Raw genomic sequence first — 11,852 nt, 5'->3', positions numbered from 1 at the left:
TCTTCGCCCCTTCAATGGCACCAACCCGTCAACCATGCGCATCCCCTCAGCAAGGATGGCCCCCTGGCCGACCGTAACTCGTCCCTCGATAACGCACCGCGCCCTCCTCCCCAGCACATGTCCCTGTAGACCGCTGCTCACGACGAGCACCACCTCGTCCACCCCCCGCGCGAGACTACGGCGATCGTTCCACCCGAGCCCGGCGTTCATGCTACCCCGCCGCAGGGACTTTTTCACCTCCAACGTCTACCTCCAGAATAATAAAGGCACCGCAGAGCGAGGCGCAAGCGAAACGACTCCCGCCAAGCGCAAGGCCCGCACGACGGGCGTCAAGAAATCCCTCCGCCGCGTAGCCATAATCGCGCAACAGCAACCCACGCACCGCGTGCCGGCTACCGCTCAAGATGGCGACTCCTCGGCGCCGGGACTTATTAGCGCCGTCTGCGTCGCAGAGGGATTCAACATGACGGCCGTAGCCGAAATCCTCGCGGCTCACGGCTACGAAATCGATCCGGATGGCACGGGCTTCGAAGCCGCCGAGGTAGTACACGCGCGCGATCCCGGAACGGGCGCCGACGTGTTCGTCTTCCCCTCGGGCACTGTCGTCGCCTGGTCTATCACCACAGACGAAGTAACCCGCTACCTCCTCGAGGCGGCGGAGGATCCGCACGAAGCTAGTCGACGCGAAGTCGAAGACCTCGATTACGTCTGCGACCCGACGCGCGACACAAGCCTCATGAAAGATGACCTCGTCGTCCTCGGCACGCGCCCCGCCGACCCAGAATCCCCTGAATCGTCCCGCCTCAACACCACCCTCGCCAAGGTAGCCTTCTCCTCAGGCCTCGCCCGATCCACGAAACTTGCCGTCCTCGAGGCCGATCTAGCCTCCTACTTCGAACACACGCGCTCCATCCCCTCCATCCTCTCTCAGGGCTCCCGCCTTCCCCTCTCTCGCACCTTCATCCACAAAAAGACCGGCGAGCTGCTCAGCTTGTCAGCCCGCTTGAACAACTACTCCGAACTTACCGATTCCCTACCCGACATCTTCTGGGATAGCCGGTCGGAGCTAGGCCTCGAGGGATACTACGACCAGGTCGGCCGCGCTCTGGACGTTAATGTGAGGATACGCACGTTGAATCAGCGGCTTGATTATGCGCAGGATATTGCGAGCGTACTGAGGGAGATGTCGAGCGAGAGGCATAATACGAGGCTTGAGGTCATTATCATCTTGCTGATTGCTGTTGAGGTCGTCTTTGAGCTGAGGAGGGAGTGGAAGGAGCACAAGGCGCAGAGGGCTAAGGCCGCCGAGGCTGGTTCTACCCCTGCCGCTGCTGCCTGAAGGTGGTAGTTGATGATTTTGATATGGAACCCGTCCCGACTTGACGGATTGTACCTTAGATTGTATTTGTATTCAGGACGCATATAGATGGGAATAAGTTTATGAATAGACCACTCAACTCAGGACATGGGAGATTCCCAGTCCACACTTCTACCAGAGCTGGGAATCGTCATATTGTCTCTTGGTTTTGTTAAAGCACATCAAGCCCAGAGCGGAAATCTTAAAACAAGGTTCAGAAAAAAAGAACTTGTGTAACATTTGAACAATTGGAACCCTATCCCTTATCCCCAGATCCCTATTAACAAGTACAAAAAGGAAGAAAAAAAGAAAAGAAAAGGAAAGCAGGTCAGAAAAAAACCATTGATCTCTCTAATTCTCACAAGAAAAGGACTTTTCCCTTATTCAACAACACTCAGACAAATCCCCATGATTCCACAATATCCCCCCACCCCAACTGGAACCGCTGTCCAACATGAACACACCCTGATACCTATCGCCCTGGTGTATGTCTTCTTTCTTCCCTGAGAAGAAAACAAAATCACCATGCAGTGCATAGGTAGAGAATTTGTAGTGAGAAAGAGATTCACAATGAGAAAAGCCTTTAAGAAGGCATGCTCAAGGTGATGTATGAGAGCTATATGCCCCCAAAACCACGATATAAATGTAAAAACCACCAACTGTGCAACGCCACTCCCATTCTCCAAATTGGAGAAAAATGTGAAAATTAAAACAAGGAAAATGAGGTGGAACAAGGAGTCGGGGTGATACCAACAAGATCTAGTCAACAAGTGACTAATCTTTCAGTATTCAGCCGTTCTTTTCAATTCACTTTCGTAGTCTCTTGCTCCTACGAAGACCTTGACCATCATCCTTTCGTGATTCCTGAGGCTCAGGTTCCTCATTCTTATTCTGCTTGCGTTTGCTCCCCGAAGAGGACTTCTGCCTGGGACCACGAGGAAGTGGTGTCCGAGCCTTTGGCTTAGCCTCGGTGGCAAGGGACGACGCCGGGTGCTTGCGTCGAGGGGAAGTCGGGAGTGGTGTCCTGGTCTTCTTCTGATCGTCTGGTTTAGCAACCGGAGCCGCAGGTTGGCGTCTCGGGGACGTCAGCAACGATGTTTGAGGGCTCTCCTGGCTGGATGAGCCGGTAGCGTCCCCGCCAGACGGTTGCTCGGTTTGGGTCGTCGGGAGTGGTGCAGTCTGAACTGCGGATTTGGTCGTCAACAGCGGTGCAGTCTGAGGCGCCGGTGGAAGCCTACTACAGAGAGGCAAGACGCTCGCTATCGCCGCGTCAAAGGCCTCAAAGTCAGCCCGGCGCTCGTCTGAGCCGATCGAAGCCTTCCCCTTCCCGAAGCCCGGCTGGGTCGTTGCGTTGGCCCCGTGAGTTGCGGTGACGCGAGCTGCGATGGCGCATTAGGACACTGGGTCAGCCCACCCGCCCAAACGAGGCGGAGGTGTCTCCAACGGGACTGGAGATCCCGACCTCCGGCCGGCCTGATAATCAGAGCTACCTGGAGCCTGAGCCCGACCCTGAGTCTGAGTCCAAGCCTGAGTCCAAGCCTGAGCCCAAGCCTGAAGCCAAGCCTGAGCCTGGGGCGTTGGATTCGTAGCAGGATCCCGATGTGCAAGATTCGTTGCCTCGTTACGAGCAGAAGCTCTGGGCGCCGTGCTGCTGCCTTCCCCGGTCCCTGCGCTTGTTGATCCCGCCAAGACCTTGCTGGTTTTCGAGGCAAGAAGAGCACGTCGGCCTGCTAGACTAGTGTGGCTGCCACTAATAGCCGGAATGGGCGGAAGTGTATCCGCCCGGCAGAACGCCCTCTGCTCGGGAGCGGACGGCTCCCACAATTCACCAAGCAGAGATTCGGCCTTTGGACGAGGAAAGGCATCCAGGACCCACACCCGGCCTGTACGGTCGGAATTATGAACCGTATAGTAGACAAGCGGGCTTAACCCGGTTGGTTTCGCATACAACCCCTCCATCTCAGCAGCAGTAAGTTCAAATTCTATGGGCATATAACATCGGTGAGTCATTTTTGAATGCCATGCCCACCACCAATAGCGCTTTTCTAAATCGCGTTGCAAGTCAATGTTCCTTTTTTTCCAATCGCGTTCAGCCGATCGTCGCCGCTCCGCCCAGGACAGAGGCAAGGTAAATGGGTGACGAGGCGGGGGGTAAGGATTCTCTCCGGAAAACGCATTGAGGTAATAATGACGAGGGATCGCTTGCACTTCCATAAGGGACGAGGGGGACGTGATTACCCTATGATGTGCGTACAAGTCGAATTTGTATGCCGACTGTGCGTATGGGTAATATGAGGAGGGTGGATCATAGTAGTAGGAACGTCCCGGATTCAAATACCCAAAGTAGTCGACCCGGTACATGCGGGAGTGCTTGCTCGCCTTCACGAGATCTCGGCGTCCAAATAATTGCGAGACACACGGGACGTGCAAGGGGGCGTCTTCATGGGTCAAAGGTCGTTGAGGATATGTAGTGACGAAGGACGGCTCGATGAAGAACTCCCAGCTGCCATCCTCATGACCGAGCACTCGAACAGGGTACGACAGGTGCAGGCGTCCATCACCCAGCGGATAGATGTAGAATGTGATCAAGCCAGGGGCGGCCTATGCCCTACTGGCTTGTGGGGTCTGTACTCGATCGCTCGCATCACCAGGGCCGTCTGTCTGCGGAAGAGATGGTGGGAGGGCCGGCTGCGGAGTCTGGCTCTGTCGCCGGTCGACTTGTTGTCCGGGCTGCGTAGACGGAGGGCGTTGGGCGGACGGGATAACCGGCACGGGTACAGGCGACACCTTGGCTGGGATCTGCGGCTGGAGGCTCGGCGAGCCTTGCGCCCCGCCATTGAGCATTCCTCGCTGCATAGCAGCGCCCGGAACGGGCTGAAGAGGCGCACCCGGCATGTTGGGCCGCACGGGCGCCGGCGCCGGAGATCGGTTCACACCCTGAGCGACTCCCAGTCCAATCCCGGCAAGACCTGCGATGGGAGAGGCGTAAGCACCAGAAGTGCCGTCCCGTGCTGCCGCTCGAACCCTGGCTTGCTCCATCATGCGTTGTTGCTGACTCTCGGGCATCACCGTGTGATAGCCCGTGAGGCCAGGAGCTGTGCCAACCGCGCTTGGCATGTGCGGCGTTCCGGAGAGGCTAGCGGCACGGGGCATCGGGGAGCGGTGAGCATTCGGTGGCATCGCGTGCTGAACGGGTGTTCCGTATCGCTGGGGCTGCGGTTGGGCCTGATGTTGGGGATAAGCGTTAGGGACGTAGCCCTGCGGCTGGTGGGGGACGTGAGGGGATGCGGTACGCTGCGGGACCGCGCCATTGGGGTAGTTGGCATACGCCGGGACTGCGCCTCGGGCCACCTGCTGCTGGGCTGCGTATGGTTGAGCTTGCTGGTAAGGAGTCGCAAACGTCGCATTGGGGCTTCGATGCTGGGGAGCACCGGCGTATGCTGCGGGGTTGGGCTGAGGTGGCCGCTGCTGGTTAGGAGCATACTGTTGCATTCCCTGATGGCCATAAGGCGTTTGCGTCTTGGCCAGTTGTGGCGCAAACGGGGCAGTGTAGCCGTTGGGGCGATACTGCTGGCTCATCGCCCTCTGGGGTTGAAGGTGGTGCTGGGATGGCGACGGGTGCGGGGGCGGTGCAGGACGCGCGGCGGCTTGAGCTTGTGGGGTGGGCACAGGGTGGCCGGAAGCAGACCTGTAATACTGAGGGGGCTGTACGGGCGTCCGCGATTGTGGATGAGGGGAGAACTGGGGGTTATTGGGATGGTATGGGGTGCCATACGGAGCTGGGGTATGAGCCGCTCGGTGGGCGGGAGCACGGCTAGCACTAGCGGCCTGCTGCTGCATCTTCTGTTGCTGTTGTTGAAGCTGCTGCTGCTGTTGCTGCTGTTGTTGCTGCATCTTGTGCTGGACTTCTTGACGAAGGCGCTCCTGAGCCGCAGCCTCGTCCTCAGCCATGATGCCGTGGTACTCCTCCAGCTCAACAGGGACCCTGTGGCTAATGAGCAAGTCATTAAGTTGGTCGCCGTCTAGCTTCGCAACTGCGTAGGGAGGTAAACTCCTGACGATGGAAGCGAGGAGGGATTTCAGAGTCTCGTAAATCGCCAGCTCCTCATCTGATGGCGGAGGGAGTTGGCTATTCGTGAGCATATCGGGCTCGCCAACGGCCAAGCGGTTCGTCGACGTCACCGACTTGCTAATATTCCGGATGTGCTGGAATGATGCGAGCGTAAGAATGAGATCGTCGACTTCCCGCAATAGGTCCTCTACGTCCTGCTCCTCAGCGGTCTTGGTCGTCGAGGGAGGCGGTCCAACAACACCGGGTGCGACATCGCCATCCTTCATTTCATCGATGATAGACTCAATCAACGCGGGATCAATCTCAATTTCCGCTGCTTTGTCGACAACCTTACCACCCTCTTCGACAGCTTCGTCGCCCTCATCCTGCTTTGGCCAATATCTAGCAGGGATCAGATCGTAAAAGTCGAATTGCCCCTTTTGTTGCCACCAGATCCGACCAGCAAGGCTCGAGGGGATCACGGCGCCGGAATCATCTCTCGACGGAGAGAAGCTAGAAAAGGCGGTGCGGAAAAGGGACTCCATTTCGGACATTTCAAGTTCCGAAGTTGAAGGCTTGTGTCCTGCAAGGCTCTGCGCCCTCTCCCTCTGTTTCGTCTTGACCGGTGACTCTGCCGTTGCTTTGGTGTAATCAAGGTAATGGCCCACAGAGAGTGGCTGGTTGGGATACGCATTAGGCCATTTCGTCCAGGAATTCTCGAACTTGGGCTGTTGAAAACCCAGAACGTTCTCCTTGATATTGAGTTTGGCCTGCGCCTGCTTAGTCGCTGATGGTAGGAGCGGCACGCGGTTCTTCGGGGCGGGGAGAGTATCGCCAAGAGACTTAGTGGTCGAATCCGCGGCGTTGAGCTCGGCTTCGCTCAAGCCTCCGACCATGACGGTGGACTTGACGCCAGGTGGAAGTCGGCTGACGAAAGCATCCGTCCTGTCCGACGACGAAGCCGTGGGAATAGGGCTTGAGAAAAGAATAACTTGTTTCTCATTCCGGCCAGGGTATGGAACGGTCAAGACGGTTTGCTTGGCTGGGTGGGACACTGCAATAGGTCGAGCCTGGGGATACGCAATTTCTCGCTTGCAGTACTTTTGGCATTGATCATGGAGGAGCACAATGGCTTGCACCTGGTTAGGAGAAGGCGAGCCTGTGACTCGAGATCGAGCGACTAAGGCTACATCCTTTGATAACTCCACAATACTGGCGTATTCTCCACGCGAGACCTTTTCTGATATGGTTTCAGACGCGGGCGCCGAGTCTTCCGATCTGGCGCGCTTGGCCAGGTGCACGTCATCGGGTTTGGGGGCGGGTATGGTTGTGGTAAAGATAGAAGGGTCGAGGTCGTATCTAAATGAAGAGGAGGCAAGGTTAGCAAAAGGTTCGAATGTGAAATGTGGCTGCAATCGTGATCAAAAAGTAGCCAAAGAGGGAATGATCGCGAGCGGAGATGGATGGCATTGAGAATTTGATAGCTAGGCCCAGAAGCAAAGATTTACCAATGTAGATAAACCATAATGATACAGGTCCAGGACAGAGGAAGAGGAAGACTGAACTATGCAAAAGCAAAAGGGAGATATTTAAAAGAAAAAAGAAAAAAACGGAACATACTTTTGGAGGAACTTCACAAAGGTCTCAATCTCCTCCTTGGTATTCTTCAGTTGCTGAACACCTCCATTCACGACAGGTGCAGGCGTGCCATTGGGAGCCTTGTCGCCTTCTGTAACAGGTCCACCCTCGGCATCCTCATCGCGTTTCCTCTTGTTCGCGACGGCGACAGCGATAGACTGATCGGCAGGCTGTGGCTGAGCCTGGTGTTGCGGCGGCGCTTGGAGAGGCTGCATCGCGGGCGACGGCTGATGCTCGACTTTGACCGAGTCGTGGGTGGTAGGCCCAGCTACCTCGGCCACCCCTGGCTGCGCCATGGTCTCTCGTTCGCGGTTCGATAGACTCGAGCCGACGACGCTTTGGCGGACTTGGGCGATAAAGCGCGACGGGATGGGTCCGGTCGAGGGAGCGATCCTTCTTTGATGGATGGATCCGTGTTCGCAACAGAGAGAGATGGATTAAAAAAAATGGGGCAAAAAAAGAAACTGGGTTGTTTGGTCCAAGTCTATGGTTGGATCGGGAATGGGATCGGGGTGGGAAAGGGGATTAAGAAGCAATAGAGGAGAGGATAATAAAGAGAAATAAACAAGGAAACGAATGCAGCTGTTATTGCTGGAGGAAGGTACGGGGTGATGATTCCTGTTCGTGGAGGATATTCGCGACGCGCTGGCTTTTTTGGAATTGGGAAAGTGCCAGTCGTAGAGGGGGGGTTTTGCGGATTGCTGACTATTGTCGTTGGTTAGTTAAGACTGCATCAATGGAGAGGCGATGTGCATCACGCGTAGCTCCAGTTGGTTGATGGTAGGCTCAACTCTAGCAACAAGGGCGTGCAGAGGGGACCAGCAATTGACTTGAGGGATTGAAGAGGTGCACTCACTCAAAAAAGCAGGCTGGAAAATCTGGCCTGGAATTCTGGTCCCGTCTGAGGAGAAGGGAGGAAAAAAAAGATGGCCCCCCTGTTAGGATGGGAAATGTACCCGCTAACAGGTGCCAGTAAAATAGGATAGGGAAATTGTTAGGCGAGGGAAGTAAACAAGGGCTCCGCAGCCGTTGGAAGTCAGCGTCGAAGTCGGACTACGGCGTCGAATTCGAGGGCGAAGCTTGAAAGAGATAAAAAGAGAAAGACGAGACACAAAAGGAAAAAACCACAGATGCAGCTTTCTTTTCTTTTGATTTTTTCGACAGAAGATTTCCGTCTCCTCCCAACAGCTGATGAAAAAAAAAAAAAAAAAAAAAAAAAAAAAAAACGTGAGAAAAAACAGGGAGAGTAAAATTCAATCACTTGATGGGACAGAGGGAAGGACACTTGAGAAGGGAAGGCTGATGGGGGTACACGGTACCTTCCTCTCTGCTTGGCCCGAGTAACTACCGGATGTACCTCTGCCATTCTGCACTTATCCTATTTCGGAAGGGAAAGGCGGTATTGGTCACGTGATTCGTTATCGTCAATGCTCCGCTGCACATCGATCCTGCCTTCAAATGGGAGTCGATAAAGCCACCCCAGAATCACTCTGGTTCTCCCCACGCTCCGTCAGACGGGCCTGGATCCATTACACCTTGACCTCAAGCTTTGAGTAGAACAAGCCTTAGCGTGGAAACATCATATAAACTTCCAAACAGAGGGAGTCCTCCGAGTATCTCTAGGCTCGGGATAAACTGGGGCCCAGCGTCATCATATCTCCGATGCAGCTCGAAGCTAGTTGAGCCGGAGGATTGATGATTGATTGCCAGAGAGAACAGGGATTGGGGATAAACTCAGAAATTTGATGTCTCACCCAGACCAAGTCCTGATCCAAAAACAGCATAGAGCACAGCTCGTACAAATCACAGGCGACGTCGGGGTGTCGCAGCTGTCATCCGTCCTCACATGCAAACGCAAGCTCAAGTTTCTCTAGATTTACGCAAGTTCTCTATTGAGGAGCCTGAGAAGTTCAGCTCCGATTAAATTCGGCGTCCAAAATCACAGAAGGAACATTCGCACGCATATACAAACAACACGGACAGAAACACGAAGGGGCGCAAAACAAGGTAGAAGTGATCAAATAATTCCTAATGCTATCCCGATGAACCCAATATACTATCCCATGCTCAGGACGCTGCACTCAAGAACACTTGCCATCAGCCAAGGACCCGTCTAATGGCAGCGGCGGCAGTGGAGTGACATGTAGTGATATTCTGCAAACAATCCGCTCAAGACACGAAAGTAGAAATAATCTCCCTGGTCCTATTGCCTTGCCTTCCCACTACAATAGCACTTCCCTCGCCATCGACAAATTTGCCCGCTACCCCACGGATATAGATTGATTACTTATGCGTTCTTGCCAACATGTACCGTCGACACCACGTTGCCAACAACCTCGTCCTCTCCCCAAAAGAAACAAAAGAAAAAGACCACATGCTTTCTCTACAAAAGAAAATAGTACAACGCTCACTCTCTCTCTCTCTCTCATCTACGCCTTCGCCTTAGCAATACCAACACGGTGGTTGCCAAGGTCGTAGATGGAATAGTATCGGCGGAGGAACGCATCTCCGAGAATAGCGAGGGGACCGGTGGGAGCAGGGAAGTCCATGCCCTGGAAGGTAGAGATGCAGCTACCCTGGAGTTCGAGGATGTAGTCGTCGGGGCCGAGGGCAAACTTGTTGCCGGCGAGGTCGAAGGTGATGTCGGGGAGCTCGCTCTTCTTGCTGCATTCGATGGTGTACTGTCCATTATAGCCGCGCTTAGCGCCCATCTCCTTGTTCAGAAGCTCAGCAAGAGACGAGGGGAGGATGTTGAGTGAGGTGCCGGTGTCGAGGATGACACCGGTGTCCTCGAGCTCGGCAACCTCGTCACCGTACGCGATGGAGTCGAGATCGACCTCCCAGTACGCCTTACGGCGGAGAGGAATATAGGTGATCTTTCCATCGATGTGGGACTCGTCGATACCGCCAAAGATGGCTTCGCTCTGGCCCTCCTCATCGGCAAGATAGAAGGCGAACACGGGCTCGTCGATGATGCCCTGGTTGACCATGTTGTAGAAGGGGGGAACCATGCGGTTGACTGAGATAGTATCGTAGCCAAGACCCAGGATACCGTCGAAGCGGCCAAAGGCGAAGGCAAGACCAGGCTCCTTGGTCGCCTCGGCGAAGTCTTGGTTCTTGACCTTGAGGTCACCGATGGTCAAGACATCCTGGGAGACGAAACCAGAGAGACTGCCGGAGCCGTAGTGGATCTCGAATTCGGTGCCGTTGGCCTTGTAGGTCGAGGACTCGGACGAGTCGTACTTGCTGTGGAGGTAGCAAGCAATGCTTCCACACTTGACGGAGGGAACCCAAAGGTTGGAGCTGCCGGTGTCGAGGACAACCTTGAAGTTCTGGGCAGGAGTTCCAATGGTGATCTCCGAGAAGTCTGTGAAGGAAAGGAAGAGGAAAGTTAGCCACTTCATTGTAAATAGGTTGGGAAGCGAAGAGGTAATAGGTCAGACATACACTGAGCGTTGAGGAAGTTGCTGACGGGGACGGGGTGGCCGCCCTGAGGTACCTGGACCTGGGTGTTGAATACAGCATCGAGATGATCGTGGATCTCAGCGCGAGCACCGCCCATATACTTCTGGCCGAGGTGCTGGACCTGAGCCTCAATCGGGGTACTAGCCTGTACGAAATGTAGATACCCTCGGTCAGCGTCGGAAGCTCTGGAGCCTAGACAGGAACTGTCATCCGAGTTAGAGATAACAACATACCAGCTGCTCTTCCAAGGGAACCTTCTCAAGCTTCATCTTGTGGACGGCAGCCTGCGAGGAGCCGAGCAGCACAGCTGCGGCGATAAGAGCAGACTTCATCTTGGCGGTAGCGCAATCGGACGAGCTTTCTGAAACGTGCGGAGCGAACGGGATTAAAAGGCGAAGCGGAGACTAAAAAAGAACGAAGGCCTGGCACCTGGGTTCTTAATTAAGAAAAAAGACAGCAGATCTAGCTGATGCGATCTTTAGGGATGGATGCAAAATGAATCAAGCAGGGAAACACGATCGGGACGAAGACGGGGTCCAGGTCCTTTGTTGTGTTTTGGTGATGGAAGGAGGAGATGGGATGACGACGATGGATCAAATGGAGAGGTCGGTCGGTCTGGGGGGAGCGGGAACCGGGCTCGTCAAATAGGCAGTAGCATAAACAGCAGGTACCACTGCTGCAGGCCACCTGTACCAAGGGACCAGGGATTGGGCTGTTTCGGGGAGGGGGCAACAACCAAGACTTGTCAATGGGGATTAATTTGATGTTACGTGTACATGTGTTATGGCTTGAGTCACACGATTAATTTGAAGTATCTCGGTACACAAGTTGTACAAGTGGACCGTCCGTGTGTCCGTGTTGTGGGGAGCCACAAAGGTGTGGCAAGCAACCACCCAAAAGGTTGCCAAGCAGACGAGTTATCGCGGAGCTAAGCACTGTGTCGGAGGATGGGTGATGGCCTAGAGTCCTCGTGACGCAATTGCCTCAACGATCCACTCGCCTTCCTTCGCCCAAGCGAGGTTGAACATGACTTGGGCTGGGGACAATGGACTCGGCGATGCGATGTCGGAAAAGCTCGCAGCAGTCCTATTCTGTGGTTTATTGCTTATTTCATCAGATTCCATCTTCACTCAACAACATCTCAATCTCAAGAATATATTCCAATTATTCCTCCAGCTCCTTGTTGGAGGTAATACCGCCTCTTGTATCGTGTAAGCCCGGCTCGACTTTGCTTCGGAGCTCCAAATCGGAGAAGTTGCGCCAGCCAGCTAGCTATCAGATCAGGCGATCAGCCAACCAGCAGGATACCTCCCCCTCTTCTTGACAGAGCCTGGAAGCTCA

At 54.6% G+C, this 11,852-nt stretch overlaps 2 protein-coding genes and 1 pseudogene across 2 annotated transcripts; 1 reads left to right on the top strand and 2 right to left on the bottom strand.

Moving 5' to 3' along the window:
* Positions 1-34: 34 nt before the first annotated feature.
* On the top strand, positions 35-1,339 carry SAPIO_CDS3867 (annotated as a pseudogene; the record flags this gene model as incomplete).
* Positions 1,340-2,164: 825 nt separating this feature from the next.
* SAPIO_CDS3866 (uncharacterized protein) lies at positions 2,165-7,342 on the bottom strand (the record flags this gene model as incomplete). Its single annotated transcript, XM_016786559.1, has 4 exons — positions 2,165-2,736; positions 2,848-3,339; positions 3,970-6,767; positions 7,029-7,342. 4 exons carry the CDS (start codon positions 7,340-7,342, stop codon positions 2,165-2,167), a joined length of 4,176 nt encoding a protein of 1,391 aa, XP_016643902.1.
* A 2,133-nt stretch (positions 7,343-9,475) lies between these two features.
* Positions 9,476-10,843, bottom strand: SAPIO_CDS3865 (Vacuolar protease A; the record flags this gene model as incomplete). The annotated part of the gene is made up of 3 exons (XM_016786558.1): positions 9,476-10,413; positions 10,494-10,656; positions 10,745-10,843. 3 exons carry the CDS (start codon positions 10,841-10,843, stop codon positions 9,476-9,478), a joined length of 1,200 nt encoding a protein of 399 aa, XP_016643901.1.
* Positions 10,844-11,852: the final 1,009 nt, after the last annotated feature.

This window comes from Scedosporium apiospermum, assembly GCF_000732125.1.
Source record: "Scedosporium apiospermum strain IHEM 14462 chromosome Unknown SEQ_SAPIO_0089, whole genome shotgun sequence".
Taxonomy (NCBI): Eukaryota; Fungi; Ascomycota; class Sordariomycetes; order Microascales; family Microascaceae; genus Scedosporium; species Scedosporium apiospermum.
Note: the sequence above shows the minus strand (reverse complement) of the source record. Positions and strands in the feature narration are given on the sequence as shown.